Source organism: Perca fluviatilis, chromosome 6, assembly GCF_010015445.1.
Source record: "Perca fluviatilis chromosome 6, GENO_Pfluv_1.0, whole genome shotgun sequence".
NCBI lineage: Eukaryota > Metazoa > Chordata > Actinopteri > Perciformes > Percidae > Perca > Perca fluviatilis.
The window spans coordinates 7,745,013-7,768,233 of record NC_053117.1 but is presented as its reverse complement, the minus strand read 5'-3'; the positions used below and the strand labels follow the sequence as shown (position 1 = coordinate 7,768,233).

Below are 23,221 nucleotides of genomic sequence, written 5' to 3'. Positions count from 1 at the left end.
CCTTTTCTCTGTCTGTACCGTAGGTGCAAGTCCTTCTCTACTTCCTTCAGCTGGAGAGCATTCCAACACCTGACAGCAAACGTCAAAGCCTTCTCTTCACTACCGAAGTATAGCAGGAACATCATGCACTTGTCTGTAATTGTTCTGTTCAGAGGCAGAATGTCTGCTGCCTAATGAGGTGGATGCTGCTGAGCAGCCATGACTCTGAGGATGCTTTATTTAGCCACTAGGTGGAACCATCAACGCATTGTAAACTGTAAACAGCCCCCATGCCCAAAGCCATTCCTTTTGGAGATGTGATGAGCACGTGTGTTCTGTGTATTTACAAGCTTGCCTGCTGTGTCAGTAAAAGACATACCATTATGATGTATAGACATTTTTTTAAATTTAATTTAAATATCAAGGAGCGTTATTTACTGTACTTTGATATTTTACACTGCCCTGTTCTGTCACTGTGCACATTAGCTCCATATTCACAGACAGGGGTTTCTGCTGTATTTGGATTTTGTAAGATGTATTTCTGTGAATGGATAATAGTTGAATGGTTGGATGAATGGACATATGTTTTTCATGGCTATACATGTTTGTTTCCCCCCCAGAAACGTTTGTCTTGGTTGAGAGCTCACCTGTGCCTATGTTTCCTTGCTGACGATGACCAATAGAACATTTCAGTTACCCTCATGTTTACACACACTCTTCATTTTGTACAGAATTTAAAAAGTATGAGACTGAAAACTGTAGTTTACACACAGCAACATGCAGGCATGTTGACCTAACCATTTGAAGTGTGTGCTATCTGTGCTATACAATTTGTATGGTTCTTCTGGTGGTGTCCGAGCCAACGTTCATGTAGATATGAGTGCTTTTTTTTTTTGGAAGTGGTACAGAGAAGTGAAAGGCAAATCATTCCAGGAAAAGGCGAGGCCTAATCCTTCCACCCATGGAATGTATACTGTGCTGTGTAGAATTTTAAATCACAGTTGTCTTTTGTCCATATTTCATATGTTTTGTGTCCATATTGTTGTTGTTTTTTCTGTTGATGTTATTGCTTCCGGCATTCCTTTTCTTTAGTCTACCTATATAGGACAAAACCACACTGCTGTAGAAATGAGAGCACCATCTCAAATACCAAATGTTGCCTAGTGGGGCCCTGGAAGCATAGTGATTCACCCATATCCAAGTCTCCTGGCTTATTCATACGTTTATCATCCACATAGCTAGTATTACTTACTGAAAATATACTGTTCTTTGCATTAATATTTTTTTTCTCCCAAATCACTACAAGTATTCAAACACTTGTTAGCACAAACTATAACCCTACAGGCTTGTGATTTATGTAAAATAAGCAATAACTCTTAGTGATTCTTAGGATGAGACTAGTGGGGAGTGTATGTATGATTTATGTAAATAAAAAAATTGGTAACATTATTCTTGCAATGTGTCATTTCTTAGTATGAGATAAAAACAAACTCAGACTAAAAGTTTAATCTCTGACACAACTCTGTTTTAATATATCCAGGCTCAGCGAGGTTTCAGCCCTCTAAAACAAATATGTATAACTCCTACTGTACTGTAAGTATCAGCATGCTGAGTTTGCCCTGCAGGGGGCCATGCCTGGTCCCCCCTGCTTCCAGCAATGGCACCTGTACTGTCCTATCTACCTTGTCTAGTGTGTATTCTACAGTTTCAGTGTAGGGCCAGAGAAGACCGTGATGAGCATGTACCTGTATTGTAAATTTTTAAAAAACTAAACACAAATCAACTGTCTGGGCTTTGGTGGCCCGGGATCCTTGGGTATGTGCAATGCATGACCTATTAATCCAGACATTTCCATTGTATGTTTCCAATGTAATGGTGAATTAAAAGGTAAGAAGGCCTACTGTATACTTTCAGTTGGTTATTATGTAGCAAAGAATCACATCAAGTGTTCACGTCAAATGTGACAACAACCACATAACCTTATAGTCTTATAATAATTAAGGTGTAATATATTAAAGAGTACCTATGGGAACGATTTATCTCAACTTTAGGTGGAATAATCCGCAGATCACTGTAACTTGGACTCGTGCCCTTTTCCTCTACCCTTACTAAAGGTGTTGTAGACTTGGTTGAAGAGAAGCGTTGCAGACTTTTGGCCCAGTGCCAGTAGTTAGGAAACAGTAATAAACGGCCGTCTAGATATTTAGACATCCTGGGGGCAGTAACGCGTCCCCCTGTACAGAGGGTGATGCTGAGATGATGCAACTAGAGGAGGGGGCAGCAGAAGATCACCCGGCAGCTGCCAACAGAAAGAAGCTGACATCCGAAACCGATGCTGCCTCCCGTCCGGAGTTGTGAATTAGGGAACTGTTTGCGACCGCAAATGAACACCCGTCGGACATTCATCAACGTGTCAAACAGAACAATTAGGAGAACCTCAGGTAGGAATATTGTATCTGCTTACTGACAGAGCGCTGTCTTTTTTGCCGGCTATGCTAACATTGTTAGCCTAACGATAGCATTAGCAATTGCCTTTACCGTTGCTTAACGGTACTGACAGCTGAGGTAAATGAACTGACTGAAAAGAAACGCACAAAACCTAATCCAAAGTTACGTTAAATGCACAGACTTGCTTTGTTCGTTCGTTTGTTTTAAATAGCGTTACAGTTATTGTTTTAACCATCAAACCAGATTTTTGGTCAGCTGTCAAGGTAGAAAAAATCATTTAAACCTATACTATGACTTATTTCAAAATAAGTCGCGATGTGTTTACATTCAGCACCAGTTATACGTTATATTGACGCACATTCAATTATGAAAGACCATAATTGAATGTGCGTCAATATAACGTCAACTAACTAAGGAGCTTTTTTTCCTGATTAAGGCAATTTGCGTTGCAATGTTTTCTGCTGACTGTGAATTTGTCACATCTTTTGTTGTTCTCGGCAATGGTTTTAAATCACTTCTGTGATACATATCTAGTTTGGCTGACATAACGTTAGTAGGCTACCCTGAACGTGTTGGCAAGACTACCTACAGCTAAATATTTGGAAATAATTTCGGTCTTTTGAGTTTGTAAAGTGGAAGTATCTTTTCACCTGGCTATTCATGAATATCTGCAGTATAACCCATATTAAATCTACTCAATATCTACATACTATATATCTATCTATTATATCTCTGTTTTACTCTGGTTCAAATTCTCCTCTTCTTTCGGAGTTTGACAGTTATTATAGTTTCAGAAGAAGTTGCTGAACGGTTGTGCTTACGTGTCTAGCTCGGTGCTTTTGTTTTGAAAGCAAATGGCCAGACAGGAAGTGAAATTGTTGAAATTCCCTGCTTGCCTGACGTTCTAGCTAACTAGCTACCTGGGTTATCTCCTTGGTTTTAAGTTGCCATTTGGTCTCTAACATGCTAGAATCGACGTAAGCTTACTCAATGGAGTGGGATAGTTGTCTTTGCCTAAACGTTTTAGTTGGTAAAGTATTTGCTTGTGTGGTTGAATGACACACTGTTGGGGCTAACGTTAGCCGTGCTGCTGCTAATGTAGCTAGCTAGGTGTAGCCAAGAACAATGTAAATTTGCCATCCCCCTGAGAAGAGTCAACAGTAAACTGATGTTGCAGCTTGTCAATTCCCTTTGGCTGGCCCAAACGGTATACTATTGCAGAGTTTAACCAGAGGTGACCACAGATGTTTCGCAACTCTCCTGGAATAGCTTGGAAAGAGCAATATTTCACAGCCCACTCTTTAAATCAATGTCCAGGAGATTGACTTATGAGATATTCCTTCTCGGCTCTGCCTGATCGTTGTTTGCGTTTAGAAAAATATTTTTCGAGAAAACTCTCCCTTCTTGGGGACTTTGAACAAGGGGAAATAAATAAATGTATTTCCAAGACAACCCCATATGTCAGGATCAAACTCATGCCCAGTTTGGTTAAATGCAATAAAGATGATTACATTTTTAGTTGTAGTAGGCATGACAACTCTTCCACACAGTGTGTTGACGAAGTCGAACTCACAAACACGCCATAGCTCATGTTATCACTATGGCTGGTTTTGCTTCTACAGTGGCAGGACAGGTCGATGTTAATGATGTCAAAGAGGTTAACGTGTTAAGGCATTTTAGTTACATATTCTTCATTTTAATCAGCATGTTGTAGCATTGAAATACTGAAATTGGAAATTCCCATTTAACTGAAGGCTGCATCATAGAAAATGGCTTGTTTAATTGCATTCCAGTCTTGTGAATAATAGCGAGCCGTATGATTATATAATGAAATTCAAGGTTTGACAGTTTCTGGTCTGTCTGAGGCAGACTGGTGCCTGCTTGTCCTTGTACACGTCACACAGTCACCCTTTTTAGGGTTTACTTTTTTTTTTTTTTACTGGAGACGCCACCACAGGAAGCTGATGTTTTGGCAAGGAAGTGCCTCCCCGCAGTTAAAGCATGAATAAGGGAGGAGAGCAGGGAAGGGGTATTAATAAGTTACTAGACCACTGCGACCCCCACCTCCTTCTCTTCCCAGACTTAACTGCGTCTTCTGTCTCATGTCTCATGCTTTGTTCAGCTGTCTGTAAGGGAACACTACACACACTTGTTCCTTTGATCAGCCTTAGATCAGATCCATTGCATTCATTACCACTGAAATCAAATACTGTAGCTCTATTTAATTAGAATCAGGATAAGTGTTATTGGCTTCTGGCTTATTAAGGAGCAGCTTACGTTCTGCAGCGCAGAGCGCCACATGTCTAAATGGAGTTGAGGTGTTTAGCATAGTAAAGAATTATGTTGACAACGTCCTACCTCTTATTAATTAGGCAAAATTGAAACATTAAATAATCATATCCTTGTGGTGGCTGCTTAATATGTTGTAGATTCTGAATATCCGTGCCATTCCTCCTCAGAAGATTTATGTAGTTGGCTCATATTTAAGAAAAATGTCGGCTGGTGGCAGATAAACCGGATGGACTCTGACCTGTTTAATTTTTGTGTTGTTTATTAAAGAGTTTAGCCATATTTAAACAATAATCAGTGAGCCCAATGATGCGGAGTCACCAAGAAAACAGTTCTTCAGCATCACAGAAACGGCATTGTTTTTGGACACGGTGTGATTCATCACAGATGTACTACTACAGTAGTGCAGTGTGAGAAGAACAACTCTTTTAGACTACATTTTCCAAACTGAGCCCCGTCTGACATGCAAGTGTGTGTAAATGTATCATATGTATTTCAATACTTCCTCTTAAGAGTTTCTAAATTGGTACACACACAAATCTTTTTTTGCAGTAGTTTTGCAGAGTGACAGAGTGAAAGAAAAGGCAGCTGCCTCTGCCCATAGACGGTGAAAGAAATGGACACAGCGATAGACTTCGACGGAGACCAGTGAAGTCAATTAGAAGCACTTTTCCGGTGAGGGCTGAGCGTTGCTGCGCAGCCTCCAACTGAGCTTGACGACGTAGATGTGACGTGAACAACCTGTCTGAAAGTTGTAAGTCTTCTGGTAGCTCTGCCAAGAGAAATCTGTTTGTTCGTGGATTAATGTTACTTCTTATGAATTCACTCCATCAAAACGTTGCTGAAATATTTTGTTCCGATGCTTTCATGGACTCTCTATGGGCTTCTCCCCTGACCGTATGCCTCCACGTCCCCCTGATTGCCTGCGAGCTTCTCCTGACTGTACGGTAATTTCTCTACTGTGCGACAGAAAGTCGCGTGGTTATGACACAATCGTTAGCCTATTTTTACAAAAACGGCTGCTACGGGGCCATAATGTGAGATACAAGGTAATGGAGCCTTTTATACATTGTTGTGTTTCTTTAGAAATAAACAATGGACAAATAGAGTCTTTAAACTCTTCAGATGTAAAGTTATTCGATGTCAAAGTGACGCCAAAAATGAATGGGAGTCAATTAAATGCTAGCGGAAGGTGATGGCTTGTTAGCCTCAGAATCTCCCCATAGGAGATACGCTTTCCGGATGCTCGCTTACCCCCTTGCCTCTGCCCCATTTAGCTGGACTTTTGGTCCCCGGCCAGTGCTCCCATGTCTATTCACATCCAATGAAAAAAGCTGTGCTTTAGCTAGCAGCTCTCTGTTTCAGACATCTGCTTTGACACACATTCTTAGGCCTTAGGCCTGGTGGGGGGCAACTTAGGCCCAGTGGGCCACCAGGCTTGCAATACACTGGGGGTAACCCTGATATAGGAGTGTCGTGAGGTGGACTGTTATATAGTAAGAGGAGTCCTATAGATTGCCCTGTATCTTCAGCTGGAGAAGTTACTCGCTCAGTGGCATACAGTATGAGTTTAGCATCAGCAATGGTGCTGAAACTTTATTTTTCTTTGTTTCTTTGTGACCAAAAGGTTTTTGTTAATAAGAAAAAGTTATAAGACATGACAGCAGGACCGTAGAAGTGCTGGCAATGGCCGACTGAAAGACAAGGAAAGTTTCCCAGACAATTATTTATAGCTTCACTGCATATATAATTTAAGATAACCCGTCAACACATAATGTCTAGGTCTGTGTGACGTGTAGTGAGAACTGTACAGACATGAGAAAGTGCATGTTCTCTAAATATAGCCATGTTGTAAAGCTTCCAAATAAGGTAAGACTTGTGGGGATGTAGGTGGACATAAAAAGGAGCTTAACCCGGAAAAAGACACTGGACTGGGGGAAGATGCATGGTGTAAATTTAGAATAAATATTCTAATCATGAACGGTCAAAGAGGTTGCAGATGTAAACACTATATGCTTCAAAGTATACTCTGAAAGTTGAGTTTGTATCGTAAACCATAAGCCTGCTGTACAGGTCTGTTTCAGTGAATACAATCTACCTTTGCACCACAGGAGCTGCAGAGTCTAACCAGCTGAGACACATTATTTGCCATTTTCTCCACATGAGGCAGGGAAGATCTTTCTTTTGTTTGGTTGCAGCACTTTCTAAACTTACTAAGGAGTAAGCACATTATTTTGGATAGAGATTTCCGTGTGCTGCAACTTGAAAAATATACATTTTAATTCAATCACACTCCTCTTAACTCTTCCTCAAGGCTAGGGCTTTGTGTTTTCATGGTTTAGTCATATGAATTAGGCGTAACTAAACACTTCTCAACATCTACGTCACTGGAGGCCAAGGTTAAGCTGACAGAAATAATAAGCCAAATATATACCTTCTCGGCAGAAAAAAATTAATCACTTTGAGGTCTCGGAGTGCCCTCGAAGTGGAAGATTTGGAGCAGGATGACAGATTTCAAGTATCATCTGTACCAAGGAAACAGCTGAAATCTATTAGAAAAGTAGGGGAGAGCCGGGACAGTTGAAACACTTTTTAATTAAAACGTAATTTACAAAGCTATTGTGTCGCACTGAAAGCTAATATTTTGTCACTAGCAACCTACACCTGTCAAATACAGTTGCATTTTCAGCTTTGAACAAAACCGTTCAGGAATTGTTACAGCAAAAGTGGGACGTGCGTAATGTTTCAGCATGGGGAGGGGGGGACGAATGAAACATACAGTTTAAGCAATATAAACTTCCCACAACTTCAATATTTTACTATATCATGAATGGTACTCCCAAAAGGTGTTATTTTAGATAGATTGTTGCTGGGCTATATGTCTTTGTGAATGTCTGTTAACAACTCATTGCCGTCATCGTGAAGCGGTTATTGAAATATCATGCACTGCGGATGATTCTGCCATTTTTATAGCTATATAAAGCTATATGTTTTCCCATTTATATCATGTTTCTATTATGGAAAATGTCGTTTCCCTAGGTTTTTATGTGGGTTAGGCCACTGCATCCAAATAAGTGCCCTTAAAGACCCACAGCCCGTCAGTCTCCATAGGATAACATGGGAAAACTCAACCCCCTACGTGGTGGGGCCCAAATATATTTTCATCTTTCTAAACTGCTTTTCCATGTCTCACCTCCATAAATGATTGTAAACACAGATATTTGTGCATTTACTTAAAATACATGGAGTTACAGCCTGGTCGTAGACATACGCCATTATAGCCTGTTTTGCTTTCCATGTAAACAAGCATGCAATATGAAAGTCTGGGATTGTGGAGAACACTAAATGGTCTACTGAATAAGCATGTAGTCGAACCTTTAAATGAAAAACACTCCTTAATAATCGAAAAAATGTAACCGCTAATGAAGTTTACTTTCGACCATCAAAACTTGTTTATCGCCTGTAACTCCGTGATAAAAGGAAATAACAGGAAGATATTTTAGCTGATAGGAGGTTGACAGGCTCTATGTTTTTGACCTAAGGAAGTCTGTCTATCATCATTGCACTCGGAGAAAACTAATGTTTCATTCGTCCTGCGTTTCAATCGTCCCGTCTCTCCCCTTGTTTTGGAATAAAGTGCAGCTGTGGTAGCAGGTTAGTTTGGATTCTCTGGAGGTATCAGGAAAGAGAAGTTGACAACATGTGGCTCAGATGTGACCCCTCCCCGCTCCTGCTGCATTTTAAATATTGATTTATTTTTGTCGTGCGTATTTATTTATTTAGCTAAGATTCATGGTAATGTTTCAGTCTGAAATAGGGCTGTAACGATATGCGATATGAAACCGAAATCGCAACACTCAGATCCACGAACCTGTGTCGCGGTGTGAGAAGGCAGAATCGCAACACATCTATTTTAACGATCTAAGCGCATAGCGTGAAGTGTGTGTGTGCGCGTGTGTGTGTAACAAGCATAGTGTGTGCGCGCTGTGCATAAGCCTAGGCGCATTTTACTAATTTGCTGTTAAATTAACAATGAAATGCTGCGCTGTTGACTTTAGACCAGGTTTTTGTTGGTCAATGGCGCGATTACTTCCCGTTGCCTCAAGATAGCAATACGCCAAGAATTCACCTGAACACACCTCCCTGTAAGACCAGCACGCCCATGGGCGCAAAGATGGGCCCAGGTATTTGCTTGGGCGCTGGACGGGAAATTGACAACTGCGTCGGTCATAAACTAGCAAAGACACTTGCGTCGGGCTTTGCGCTGCGCTCGCTTCGCCGGGTGCAAGATAGGTCCTCCAGAGTTATCGACCTCGGCCAATAAGGAGTCAGTTTGTTAAATGGGCGCAAAGTGGTCTCCCCATGGACAGAAGGGTCTTCCTCACATTTCCGAGGAAAGTTAACGTAGCGGTTGAATTAGTAACCAAGCTAAATGAACTTTAGCTAACAAATTACAACCCAGCGGCGAGACAAACTTAGCGCGAGCTCCGCTCACTTGTCTCATCCATCTCGTGTCGCGAGCAATGCTGAAGAAACTGGCCGCCACTTCTTGAACTGAGCTCGGACTGATAGCTAGCGAACACTCGCTAGTTCTGCCTTTTACCGATAATGTCTAGTCTTCCACAAAAAAACTTAAAGGAGCAGCTGGCGAGGCACAGCAATGCTGCTCAGAGCAAGTTGTCTCTGCCTAAACCCAAAGCGGGGTAAGTCTACCGCGAGCTCACGATACAGTGAGGAAATTACACCAGAAAGCTTACCGTTAACCTGGCTTTGAGCTTCTTTTTTAGCTAGCTGTCAGCTGTGCTAACTGAGAAACACTGCAGTGTTAACGTTAGCTTTAACCTAGCTTTGAGCTTCTTTATTAGTGAGCTGTCAGCTGTGCTAACTGATTAACACTCTAGCTAGCTCGTAGCTAACGTAATTTATGTTAGCTTTGTTAGAGATAACTTACTGTGCAAAGCTGATTGCAAAGGGCTTAATGCATCCAGAACAAGTTAATTTCACTACTCGATATGACGGGTTGCTAGACTGAGACTGAATTGGTTTACTGTGTGGATTCAGCATGTTTGTGTTAACACATGCTGCACTATTCTGCACATCTTTTAATTGTCTGTTCAACTAATGTTCATGTATGTTAACGTATTTCCTGCAGCTGCTAACTCATATAATGAAGATATACTATGCACCTAACACTTTTGAAAGAAATCAATAATGATTTGGCTGTACTCTATCAACTTATCTGACCTGACATCCTGTGGCTGCAGCTGCAACTGCTGTGCATCTTCCGGTACTTGGACACTCATACTAAATTGAAATGTGACATTCAAACATACTCAAATCATCTCCACAATGGAGTTTAGGTTAGGAGTTTGTTTTAGATACATTGTTAAAAATTTGCATAGTTAATATTGTTTTTTGGTGTTCAGTTTATACAGGTTTTTTAAATGTTATTTAATAAAAATCTTTTTTTTTTCTCAATCTTTTTTTTTTCTCTCTCCTATAACCCTTCTCAGTGTTCTATTTAAAGTCTGATTTACTGCTGCTGATTTTTGATTATATGTATTCCCAGATCCAAACAACAAACTTATGCTCAAGAAAACAACCGAGCAGAGAGAGATTGTAGTTGGGTTTCCTATGTACAACAAATAACTTCTTCAGCTTCACTTTTTCCTCTCGAGAGCCTTAGTGCAAAAAGCTCCAAGATGTCCAAATCTGTGCTAAAGTGCTTACTCTTAGTCTCCAGCTGTGTCTCAAATCACTTTTTCTAGCTATAATGGCATCAAGTCAAGTTCTCTTCAGACCTGGACGCAACGCGTGAACAATGCGGAATAAAGCCTGCTGTGTTTTATACGAGCTTTTGTTATTTGGTTACAGCCAGTTTCAGCACCTTGTCCGCTGCCAAATGAACACTGTTGGCAAAATTGCTCCAACGTAATTATAGGGGCTTCATTTGAAATAGTTTTGAGAGAATATTTCACCTGTTATTAATTCAAGACACATTCTGCAACAATGGAGCTCACCAAATTATCCTGGTATGAGTACATCTTGCACGAACATGGCACTAAATGATTTCTTGGCAGGGCAACATGATATTCAGTGCATCAGACCGGTTGCCCAGTAACAGGCTAACAGACTCACATTTTTGCCTCACAAAATATGACTGCAGTTGTGCTAGTTTGAGCTTTCACTTTGATCTGTGAAGGAATCTTACTTTTCCTTTTTTGGCTCTGCTCAATTTTCTACACAGTGCTCGAAAAACTCTGTCTTGCCCATCTTTGTCTGGCGGAGCAGAGTGCAACCACGCACACACATCAAACTCTTTATCCGTTTGATCGTTGTTGCAGCTGACAGGCATGTGAAACTCTGAACTGACTGAACTATCGCAAATACAAAAGAGCCACCTAGTGGAGATATTGTTTGGCCTTTGAAAGCCTCTATTTCAGTGTAGATTCATGTATCTGGGGTAGTCCCCTGCAGCTGTCCTAACAGCGACCAAATGGAACTAAAGTGTCCATGTATCATGACGTAAATATAATTAACAATATTTTCAAACTGCAAGATCGACAAAAACTCATTAATGTAAGGATTGGGAGAATAAGCAGAATTATTTTAACTCAGTATTAAAATCTTCATATCACAAAGACAGACACGTTTTTCTGCAAGTGCTTGGCTATTCAATGTGGTCTCAGTGTGTTCCAGTGTTAAGGGAATAGCCTCTGTGGAAAGAATTCCTCTTCCATGGAAAACTGGAGCTATCACTCTGCACACTGACACACATTACCTTTTCTCCACCCCTCCTTTGTGCACAGATTGAGCTGTAAATGTATCGGCATCACAGAGCTCAGTATGAAGAAGTCGGTCCGGACAGCGGCGAGTAAGGTGAGCGGAGATCGAGGGAAGGCAGAGGCCACGGCTACCGCTGGCACCGGAAAGCCTGCAGCTAAGACCAGCACCACTGCACCTCTGTCTAAGGTAAGACTCATCACGTGATAGACACTTTGAATTTGATTAGATGTTCTTTTTTGATAGTGAATGTGTTGATTTAAAAATGTGTGTATTTTATGTTTTTTTTATTGCAAGACAGAAGACAAAACATTAACAGACCAGCAAAAATCCAACGACACAAACGAGAAACATTAACAGAGCAGCAAAAATGTAACAAAAAAAACAGTGCCTACGGGACAAAGTGTGTGTGTGTGTGTGTGTGTGTGTGTGTGTGTGTGTGTGTGTGTGTGTGTGTGTGTGTGTGTGTGTGTGTGTGTGTGTGTGTGTGTGTGTGTTGTGTGAGAAAAGCTGTTGCTTTTCACGTGTGAGTGATATCAATCTGGACAAAGTAGGGTGGGTGGGTGGGGTTGATGGGGATGGGCATGAGGGGAATCACAGGATGAATAGTATGTGTATATAAAAATCAAAAGTAAGAGGGGTATATTAAAAATAGTAATAACAATAAATAGGAGTCAGAGGAGCACCACCGTTGATTTTTTATTTTTTTTTGTGTGTGCTTTCAGGTGAAAAGCAATGATGATCTTTTAGCAGCTATGGCCGGAGGGAATCCTGCATCAAGTAATGCCGTCAGCAGGACCAAGAAGACTGCCTCCATTGGGACTAATGCTTGCAGCCTAGACAGCAAGCCAAAGACAACTTCAGGTAATAGTCCATGCCTACATATGAATTCTCTTCTATCTTTAGTAAGTTGTTTAACAGAAAATTAGGGCTGGGACGATATGCTTCTGTCCTGATTTGATTCTTTCACGATACATGGGTGCTGATTCGATTTGTATTGTGATTCTAGAACTATTGCGATTTGATAGTATTGAGTATTGCGATTTTCTTTTCCTTTTTTTAACAAAAACATGAATAATCCACTTCTTGAGACAGTATATCATGAGACATTTATAATAGCTAATTGTTTTCTAAAAGGATTAACATCAAATATCGGTCAGTCTGACATTGATTTAATTTGTAAAACAACATAACATGTATTTTCTGCATTTTCTGCTGTCGCTCTGTTTTGCTGGAAGCGGATATGATGTAGTGGCTGTCGGCGGCACCGTATAAACAGAAAATGTTAAGCTAAGTCATTGGTTTAATAAAAATAATCAATTATGGGGAAAAGAATCGATTTTTAAAATAGTCACACACAAAAAATCACGATGCATACGATTTTCGAATTGTGTTTCCCACCACTACTGAAAATGTAAAGATTACTTTTATTCTCTCTCACCAGGTACTTCATCCAAGCGTACAAACTCTTCCATTTCCAAGGAGCCAAATTCGTCACGAGACCGTCTCCGGACATCCAGGACCTCAGCCAATAAGAAGCAGTTGGTATCAGGGACCGCAGCGGGGGATGTAGCCTCAGGGAAGCGCTCTCGCAGCCAGATCCTGGCGGAGTCTGACGGCCGCATGAGCAAGTCTAAATCAGACGGCCAGATCAGTGATAAGGTGGCTCTGGAGACCAAAGTGAAAGACCTGTTGGGTTTGGCTAAAAGCAAAGATGTGGAGATCCTCCACCTTCGCAGTGAGCTGCGGGACATGAGGGCCCAGCTTGGCTTGGGAGGGAAGGAAGCAGCACAACAGGAAGAAGCTCCGGAGGTGGAGGAAGAGGAGGAGGAGGAGGAGGAGGAAGAGGAGAAGCCCCAGGTTTCAGCCATCACAGCGGCTGACGTGGAGTCCACGCTGATTCTCTTACAAGAGCAGAACCACGCCATCAGGGAGGAGCTCAACCTGCTCAAGAGTGAGAACCGAATGCTAAAAGACCGGCTCAACGCGCTGGGCTTCTCTCTGGAGCAGAGGCTCGATGCCTCTGACAAGCCGTTCACCTACGCCTCCCTGAGCCCGGACCTGACAGCAGGTAGCGGGCAGAGTGATGGTGGGGGAACCGGTACGCTGACGTCCTCGGTGGAAGGCTCTGCCCCGGGATCCTTGGAGGATCTGCTCACAGGTAGGGGTGTTGTAACGATACATTGATGTGGATCGATCCATCGATTCAATGATCCACGATCCGATATTATTGATGCAAAGTGAAAATATCAATAGATAATATCTGTAAGGTGCCCCTTTATTTTAGATTCCCACTTCATATTTATTATTTTCATTAAAAAGAATAAAAAAAATTTTTTATTTCAATGCCTGGAAAAGCTCAGTTATAAAACTGACAAATCATATTTTAGTTACTTTTTTGACTTGATATACTGTAAATGTTTAAAGCTATGGTACGTAGTTTCTGTCGCCTCCATGAGGAATTCTTAGTAATGGCAACAAAACTGCCAGCGCATCCACATGACACAAACTTTCTGTAATCGCGCACCAGCCCCACCCCACCCCTCCCCCACGCAGTTGGTTGTTACCAAGGAGGACACAGAGGATTAAAAAAACATGATGGACTCTTCAGAGGAGGTTATTATCTTTGCTTAACTAGCCTTGTATCAACTAATTTGGCAATGGCTCCAATGTAACAGACGTTCATTAATATGAAAAAACTTATCAATTGCACGCCCCTGAATTGAATGGAATCAAGATCGTATCGTGACTTTAAGATATCAGTAAATATTGTATCGGTGTCCCAATAATCAATATAATATCGTATGTGATTTACACACCCTCTGCTCACAGGACACCAGCACGGAGGCTCAGCAGACAACCTGGACAGTGAATCCAGCGAGGTCTACCAGGCCGTCACCTCCAGCGACGATGCTCTGGACGCCCCTTCCGGAGCTTCCTCGTCATCTGAATCGGAGTGCGCCCCCAGCAGGGAGCGCTCGCGGCGGGGCAGCAGCGGCAACGCCAGCGAGGTGTCAGTGGCCTGTCTGACGGAGCGCATCCACCAGATGGAGGAGAACCAGCACAGCACCGCAGAGGAGCTCCAGGCCACGCTACAGGAGCTGGCCGACCTGCAGCAAATCACCCAGGAGCTGAACGGAGAGAACGAGCGGCTGGGCGAAGAGAAGGTGATCCTCATGGACTCCCTGTGCCAGCAGAGCGACAAGCTGGAGCTGTACGGGCGACAGATTGAGTATCTGCGCTCTCTGCTGGACGATCATCACATATCGTACGGACTAGAGGAGGACATCAAGAGTGGCCGCTACTTGGAGCTGGAGCAGCGCTACGGAGAACTGGCAGACAACGCCCGCTTTGAGAGAGAACAGCTGCTGGGGGTTCAACAACACCTGTCCAACACACTGAAGATGGCCGAGCAGGACAACGCCGAGGCCCAAGAGATGATCGGAGCGCTAAAAGAGAGGAACCACCAGATGGAGCGCATCATGGAGTCCGAAAGACAGGGTCGAGCTGCCATGGGGGCCACACTTGAGGAGTACAAGGCAGCGGTGAGCAGTGACCAGGCGGAGCTGAGCCGCTGCAGAGCCCAGCTAGACCAGGAGAGGCACAGGGTTGCCGAGCTGTACTCTCTTCACACCGCAGGGGACAAAAACGACATCTGCCAACTGCTGGAAGGAGTGCATCAGGGGAAAGAAGAGGCGGAGGCCAAGGCGGCCAAGTTGCAGAAGGAGCTGGAACAAGCTCACAGTGAGCTCACTCGACTGCAGGAGTCTTTCAGTAAGGTTAGTTCAAACTTTTTCAGATTTTGAGATGTATAATCGGAGGTTATTACAGAGACATCAATTTCCTGAAGGACTAAAACGATAAATTGATGTGTTTGACCTATTAAAAAAAAGTATTCTAGGCTGCAAGTAAGTGTTTTTGGGTCACCAAATGAGTTCCCGTTTATAGAGCAGAGCCAGATTTAAGCTTGAAAATGTCACATATTCAGCTGCCAGGTCTCCAGAGTCCACCTTTAGCAAGGCGTGGTACGCAGTCCCTGTTAGTACCTCGCCAACGTACCACTAGACCGAGGATAACTGCGTAGATATGTACCTAACACATACACACTGTACACAATATGTTTCCATAAGTTACTGTATGACACTGATGGAGCCTTGTTGCACATTAAGTCAGCTAATTACTTCATGGCTTGTTGATGAAATAAAGGATAGCCCTCTTCTGTGTGCGTGCAGCTAGACAGGGAGTACAGAGACTTCCAGGAGCAGGTGCGGCAGCAGATGGCCGAGCAGGAGCGCGTGCTGGAGAAGCAGCGTGCAGAGCTGCAGGAGAAAGACACCGAGATCGCAGACATGAAGGAAACCATCTTCGAGCTGGAGGATGAGGTGGAGCAGCACCGAGCTCTCAAACTCCACGACAACCTCATCATCACAGACCTGGAGAGTAAGTGGGATGGACAGAACAGTGTAAACTCATTGTAATGGTCAGACTTTGACTGGCTAGTAGGTTAATATACCCTCATGTTTATTTGAACAGGCAGTCTCACATTGCCAGACCTATCTCCACTGTGGAGTGCTGTGGAGTAAGGGCTGGCTACACCACACATACATTCTAGGGTAGGAGTACAGAACGATCTAGGTTGTTTGCATTGTTAGACCAACATGCATTTACTTCCTATTTCAGACTCTCTGAAGAAGCTGCAGGACCAGAAGCACGACATGGAGAGAGAGATTAAGATTCTTCACCGCAGGCTGAGGGTAAGAGCGCTGCAGGGGGGCAGTGAGCTATTTGAGGACCAGGACAGACTCTGGTAGACTGGGGTCAAATAATATTTGCATACAGCTCTTTGTTACCTCCCCCAAGGAGGTAATGTTTTCGGTTTTTGTTTGTTGGTTTGTCGGCAGGATTAGGGGAAAAAATGCTGAGCCGATTTTCATGAAACTTTGTGGAAGAGTTTAGCATGGGCCAAGGAAGAACCCATTACATTTTAAAGTGGATTTGAATCATAGGGTGGATACACAATATATTTTTTACTTTTTCGTTAACATTGTGAGATAGGGCATGACCATGGCAGAGGTCTGCTCTCTCCAAGCGCCCTTCTAGTAATTTAGCAATTTAGGCCAGTACGAAATAGTACATTAATGTGGGCACTGGTCAAAACCAACGCAAACAAGTATTTGCATTGGCTTCACGGGAAGACATTGTAGTTTATGTCCTCTTGATCTGCTTATTCAGCACATTAATGTAGCAGCAAAAAAAAAAGCTTGTTGTTTTGCAGCCAGCAATTTTACTGTTTTGGTTTAATTTCACGGCTCTCATAAACCCTGTGTCCCGACACTGCAGGCAGTTGTATTCATCCAGATAGCAGAAAGACACAGTCAGTGACTAGCCGGTGAACATAGTGGAGTATTTAGCAGCTTAATAGCCAAATATACCTCTCAGGAGTTGGTGGAGACCAAAGCAGAGCTAAAGGGAGAGTGGATATTGGACTTACATTCATCAGGTGGCTTGAAACACTTCTTTATAAGGCGATAATATATCAGATGTTGCAGCTTGTTAAGATAAGATCATACTTTGTTAGTCCTACAGCAGGACATTTTAAGTGTTACAGCAGCAAAGGGGATAGTCCAATAACAAAAGCATTAGTAAAAAATGCAAGATATAATAAATACTTCAACAGTAAAAAAAAAAAAAGCAGTTAAAAGTAAAAAATGTAAAAGAAAACACTGAAATGAAAATTCTTGGCCGAAACCGAAAAAAGAGGAAACCAAGACCGAAAACCGAAATTGAAACACCGAAAGAAATTAAGCCAATTATTAGTACCATTGCATTTATGGCTATGACTGTGTACTAACTTTACTAAAATCAAGGCATTGCAATTGTATAAATTAATATTAAAGTTTAATTAAAAAAATATCTAGCAGAAATATGGCTACAATCTGATAGTCACATACAGTATACAGTAGCCTAAGAACAGAATAGCTTACCTGTTGTTGTTGTTGTTGTTGTTGTTGTTGTTATTATTATTATTATTTGAGGCACTTTCTTGCAGGATTTCACTGAACATAGACAACGAGGGTGCATGCCCCTCATCTGGTGCAGAGAGACAAGTCTTTTTTTCTGCGCTCTGAGCTCCTCCTGCGCTGGGCGCTGCTCCGTGCGCGCTCCGTCTCAGTCTCCACGCGGGTTCTCCGCATCCATCGCGGCCTGGATCATTTCTCGTGCTCCCTGCTTTATTTCCGCATCCAAGTAATGGTCTTTATAACGCGGATCAAGTACAGTCGCGATCAAGTGCAGAGGATCCGAACAGATCTCACTGAAACGTGTGGTGACAGACTCTAAGAGCGTACTTTTCGTTGTTTTCACTCCGTGGTCCGTCTCAACCTCTTTGCTTAGGAGACGCTTTGCTGGTGGATCGGGTACTGACACACGTGCAGGTCGCGGTTTCTGTTTGCGTCATCACAACATTTTCGGCCGTATTGTTTCGGTGATAAAAGTATTTTGGCTGAAAACCAAAAATGCCCTTTTGGGCCATTTTCGTCCTGGTGGCTGAATATTCGGTGCATCCCTAAAAACCACAAATAAACAGTAAAAAGCTAAATATAATAAGTAGAAGTATAAGTAGTCTGAAAGGTTGAATACATAGTATTGACAGTATTGCACAGAGGAAGTATTGATATTGTTAGGTGTACATTAGTTTTGCATTGCCAGACCTTCCTCTACAGCGCTGCAGACGAAGGTCTGGCGAGTCCACACAGCATTCTGGGATAGGAGAAAAACATGCTCTGGTTTATTGGCATTTATTTAAACCAATCACAATTGTAATGGTCGGCGCTAGGCGCCGCACGGGAGCCCCAGTGCCGCTGCAAACTAGCCTCGGGAAGGAACTTGTTTTGGTAGAACGTGTACATTCAAAAGTAGTTTTAGTCGTGCAACAGAAAACTCAGATTGGACAGATTAGTCTAGCTAGCTGTCTGGATTTACCCTGCAGAGATCTGAGGAGCAGTTAACCATAGTCCTCACAAATCCACCGGCTTTTAAAATTCCAACACAAAGAAAGCGTAAGGTAACGGACATCCGGCCTAAAAGATGGACATTCCGGCGGCACCGGAGCAATCCCAGAAGTGAAAGGTCGTGGATATAGACTAGGTGTGCATTGATATTGCACATGAGAGTTATGGTACGTGTGGTCTACTTGGAGTAGTGTTGATTATAAAGTCTGACAGCAGCAGGAAGGACGAACCTGCAGTGTTTCTCCTTCACACCCTGCAGGGCAAGCAGCCTATCGCTGAAGGAGTTGCTCAGTGCTGTCAAAGTGTCCTATGTCTATATCCTTCGCGTTCCACTTCCGGGATTGCTCCGGTGCTGCAGGAAATTCCGCCGGATGCACGTATTTTCCGTTTCCTTCCGCTTTCTTTGTGTTGGAATTTTAAATTTGGTGGATTTATGAGGACTATGGTTAACTGCTCCTCCGATCTCTGCAGGGTAAATCCAGACAGCTAGCTAGACTCTGTCCAATATGAGTTTTCTCTCGCAGAACTATTTTGCTAGTAGTAAGAGTGGGAATCACAGGATACCTCACGATACGATGCATGGCTTACGGTACTGATAATATCACGATACAGCAATTCTGCGATAATAAAAATTTTGCTAGACAATGCTACAATGATAAATCCCGATATCGGTCTAACTGTGAATACAAAATGCTCGTGAAAAAGTGAAGTGCAGGTTTTCTCTCTTTAGTCACTGCAAGCCCAAACTGTTAGAAAACAGCACAATTCTGCAGCACAAGTTTCTCAGTCTGTAAATTCAAATTACAGAACTATAGAGCAACTATGGGCCTAGACTTTGGACTTAAATGTGGCTGGGACACCGGTTATTTTCCTCAAACTGTTGTCAGTCATCCTGTTGAAAACCTCTTCCTCTTTGGCTAGTTAACTTATGTTCAAGCTTCCCTCATTGTGTTGACCGCCACCTCGAGGAGCCATAATGTAGCGACGCTGTGAGCAGGGAAATCTATTAAGAGCGCCTTATTTTATTAATTAAAATATCGATATTTGGCGCCAGCATACGGATTGTCGTATCGCGCGAAGGGCAACTATATATTGCCGTTTCCTCCCCAGGGACTATGGATGAAAATTAGCTCATAGCTAACTCTGGTACTGCTAAGGAGCTGTGCATTGTGCCTGTTAAATAAATAAATCACCGAAATGAAGAAAAACAAACTAGATTCAGCCTTTTCCAGGTTCTTGCCCCCAAGTGGCCAAAACTAAATAATTAATACTGCTTAAATGATCCAAAGTATAATTTAGCCTTAAATAATGTTCCACTGTCTGCTGTTGTCTCACTGTGTGTGTGGTGTGTGTGCGTGCAGGAGGAGTCAATGGAGTGGCGTCAGTTCCAGGCCGATCTGCAGACAGCTGTTGTCATTGCTAATGACATCAAGTCCGAAGCACAGGAGGAGATTGGGGACCTGCGGCGCCGGCTGCAGGAAACCCAGGAGAAGAACGAGAAGCTGTGCAAGGAGCTGGACGAGGTCAAGAGCCGCAAGTAAGAGCCGTAGAGAGACGTTTAGAAGAGCTGCAGCGGTCACGCTGACATCGTCTGTCTTGTGTTTGTAAACAAAACGAGGGTAGATTAAACTTTGCTTATTTAAATAATGATTCTGGGTGCTCAGTAGCAGGGTAGCATTCATTTATCGTTGATGTAGCCCACAGTTTAAAAATTGCCTTCACAGAACATATTTATTTATTTTTAATGACTACATGATATAAGCCCCTGAATAATACCCATTCTCAAATCATATTTACAAATTTTAAATGCACATAATATTCCTTCTCCATATATCCCTTATTCCAAAAAGACAGTATTCTGAACTGTTTACATGACTAATGAAAAAGAATAGTCCACTAATATTCCCGTTTACATGCAGCCGTGCATGACTTGTTCGACTGTGCGAACACAGCCTCCGTATTTCATTCCTTAAACCATCTTCTTGAAAATGTGGGCGTTTTGATGTTTGTGCATATCCTAAAAACCTGTTGATATCCAATTTTTTCATAATTCATTCTTTTGAGCATGCATATTGCAGCCCTGCAAACTGTTGACTAGTTGGTTTGTGTACAAAAACCATAGCAACACTGAACACACTAAACGGGCAGGGGGCCGTAAACTGCAGTAAAACCCCCGATTGAGGCTCATAGTCAAAAGAATTTTAGTCAGAAAATGCTATATTCATAGCCTGGTTGACACGAGACCCTTCTCAGTTGTAACAGAGTGGTTCTGGGAAAGGTTCATTGACAGTTCATTTCCAAAGGGGTGTCACCAACGGACGCCGCTAAAAAGCCTCTGGGCGCATTGGATAATCTTTCAACCAATCAGACCAACGATCCGGGTGACGCTGCGCTTCGGTGGCCGTCATGTTGAATGTAAACAAAAAGATGCTCGCCGTCGCTGTGCTATCGTCGTCGTATAAAGCCCGCCTCAACGGTTGTGATTGGTGTAAAGCCCGCCTCAGCGGTTGTGATTGGTGCCTTGATTTTCGGGACATTGGAAATGGGTTTGAATGGGCTCTTCGCCAGACTGACTTGCAGAGCAAATCTCAAATTTGCCGGAAGTTCGTCAGGGTTTACCCAGGTTACTAAATTCAGGAAAAAAAGGCTTTATTATCAATATCCAAAATGAATATGATGTTGAACTGTATCTAATTCGGAATATTATGATGTTTGGAATAATAGCTGAATATTAGTGTGCATGTAATGTAGAAGTTGAGGAGCTCCGAGTGTGCATACTGAGTAGGGTACTGTGCGTTTTCCAGGCAGGATGAGGAGAGAGGCAGAGTGTATAACTACATGAATGCAGTGGAGAGGGACCTTGCTGCTCTCAGACAGGGGATGGGTCTCAGCCGGCGATCCTCCACCTCCTCAGAGCCCTCGCCCACCGTCAAAACACTCATCAAAAGCTTCGACAGTGCGTCACAAGGTGCCACACAATCACAATATGCTCCACTTTCCTCACTTTAAAATTTTTTTTCCCTTTATCCACTTTCCTCACTTTTATATATTGCTGCTGGTATTAATAATAACATTTATACATAATATGTCTGTCCAAGACTCTTTACACATGACATGAGAAGTGTATTTGGTTACCTGTGCGGAGCAGGTCTGAACTCAGCGGTCTGTTTTGGTTCCTTTTCACTCTTAGGTCCACCTTCCAATGGCAGTGCCTCTGTGACTCCAACAGCCTCGGCTGCTCCACTGCCACGCACCCCCCTCAGCCCCAGTCCCATGAAGACGCCGCCAGCAGCTGCCGTTTCACCCATACAGGTACAGGAGGAAAGGCTTCGGATGAATAGGTTTCTATGGTGTTACCTTACCAGTTCACTTTTTGTAGTGCTCTGTTAGGAAAAGATCTTTACACAAGGTGAAACATAGTCTTTGGCTTCACTAGACTTCATTAAAAACCACGCAAGGCAATTGATGAGGATAGACATTGGAAAATGTACTATCAACAAACAACATGATTTAAACAGACATGAATATAGTTAAATAAAAATTGAAATCATATAAAAGGGAGAGGGAATGGATGCAAGATTTAGTTTGTAACAATTACAAGGTTTTTGCAAAGCTGGATCAAAAACTCTTGACTGCATTATTAAGATGATGCAATGGGTTATTATTCTCTTAGTTTAAGATGTAGGAGAATTTCCTCAACCAATAAAGGAACACTTAATCCCTCAGTTTTTCTGAAAACTGCAAAATAAATCTATATTTGGAGATACCTGGTTTTCTTTGGAGAGCAACAACTTATTTTGCTATTAAGAAGTGTTGTTTTTATATATTTAGGATTGCAGTCCTCTTAACTAAGACCACTCACAGGACATTTTTATTTTTTTCTGTTTCAGAGACACTCCATATCTGGCTCGATGTCAGCAGCTAAGCCGCTCTCCTCCCTGAGTGATAAGAGGCCCAGCTACACAGACATCACCATGCCAGGTGAGGCAGCTGCCCCAGGGATCACTTCAATACATTCCATATGTTGCATTGACATTGATGTTTCCTTATTTCAGAATTGTTATTCCCATAAATGTTGATATAAATATGTAAAGGAGTAGAATAATGTACTGTTAACTATGGGTCACACACAGGAAATGCCAGAGTCCTTCATCCTCTGCTATACCTCTGTTCCAGTGAACTAACGATTAACAGGCGTGGGCCTCCCCTCTCTCATGGGAAATAACATGACTGCTTCTCCCCAGAGGCCTGGAGTTGGGACTTAGCAGGTTTACTGTATGTTGACTTCATGTTCTAGTTAATCAAAACACTAGAGTGGATGATAAGAGGGAATTAGAACCACCACGTAGTGTAGCATTTCCCACAGTTTTGTTCTCACCAGAAAGTAGTTCAAGTGTTTTATGTGAACGTGCAGACTTGGTCATAGCCTCCAATTTTCCATTTATTTTTCTCTGATTTATGGTTTTCTTGCTGAGCGAAGCAACCTCGTTCGTCCGGTATTCCCTGAGCTCAGAGAGGCTGGAATGTGGCTTTTTGCTGACCCTGTTGTCTAATTTCAGAGGAAGCCCCTTATAGAAACACTTGCGCTATACGTGATGTAAATACTGTGATTTATCCACAGCTGATCACCTTCTCAGGGGAACCTCGGCTAGCCGGCCTGCGGCTGTCCTCCAGAGGGTCTCCAACATGGACTCCACCAAGGCAATCTCAGG

General features: G+C 42.6%; 2 protein-coding genes across 6 annotated transcripts in view; both read left to right on the top strand.

Moving 5' to 3' along the window:
- Window positions 1-1,428, top strand: part of si:dkey-91m11.5 (PH_BCR_vertebrate and RhoGAP_Bcr domain-containing protein) — a 53,667-nt gene extending 52,239 nt beyond the window's left edge. For both annotated transcript variants that reach the window (XM_039803849.1, XM_039803851.1), the window contains one exon: window positions 24-1,428. In XM_039803849.1, coding sequence (XP_039659783.1) covers window positions 24-113 — 90 coding nt within the window. In that variant the 3' untranslated portion in view covers window positions 114-1,428. The remainder of the gene's footprint in view (window positions 1-23) is intronic.
- Window positions 1,429-2,221: 793 nt separating this feature from the next.
- The window catches only part of specc1la (sperm antigen with calponin homology and coiled-coil domains 1-like a), a 38,453-nt gene continuing 17,453 nt past the window's right edge, over window positions 2,222-23,221 (top strand). The window contains exons 1-12 of one of the 4 annotated variants that reach the window (XM_039803848.1): window positions 2,222-2,420; window positions 11,526-11,688; window positions 12,225-12,363; window positions 12,944-13,660; window positions 14,332-15,278; window positions 15,732-15,939; window positions 16,180-16,253; window positions 19,871-20,046; window positions 21,314-21,477; window positions 21,700-21,821; window positions 22,400-22,490; window positions 23,131-23,220. In XM_039803848.1, coding sequence (XP_039659782.1) covers window positions 11,563-11,688; window positions 12,225-12,363; window positions 12,944-13,660; window positions 14,332-15,278; window positions 15,732-15,939; window positions 16,180-16,253; window positions 19,871-20,046; window positions 21,314-21,477; window positions 21,700-21,821; window positions 22,400-22,490; window positions 23,131-23,220 — 2,854 coding nt within the window. In that variant the 5' untranslated portion in view covers window positions 2,222-2,420; window positions 11,526-11,562. Of the gene's footprint in view, window positions 2,421-8,945; window positions 9,420-11,525; window positions 11,689-12,224; window positions 12,364-12,943; window positions 13,661-14,331; window positions 15,279-15,731; window positions 15,940-16,179; window positions 16,254-19,870; window positions 20,047-21,313; window positions 21,478-21,699; window positions 21,822-22,399; window positions 22,491-23,130; window position 23,221 lie in introns of those variants that run through there. The other 3 variants (XM_039803847.1, XM_039803846.1, XM_039803845.1) reach the window with 3 other exon arrangements.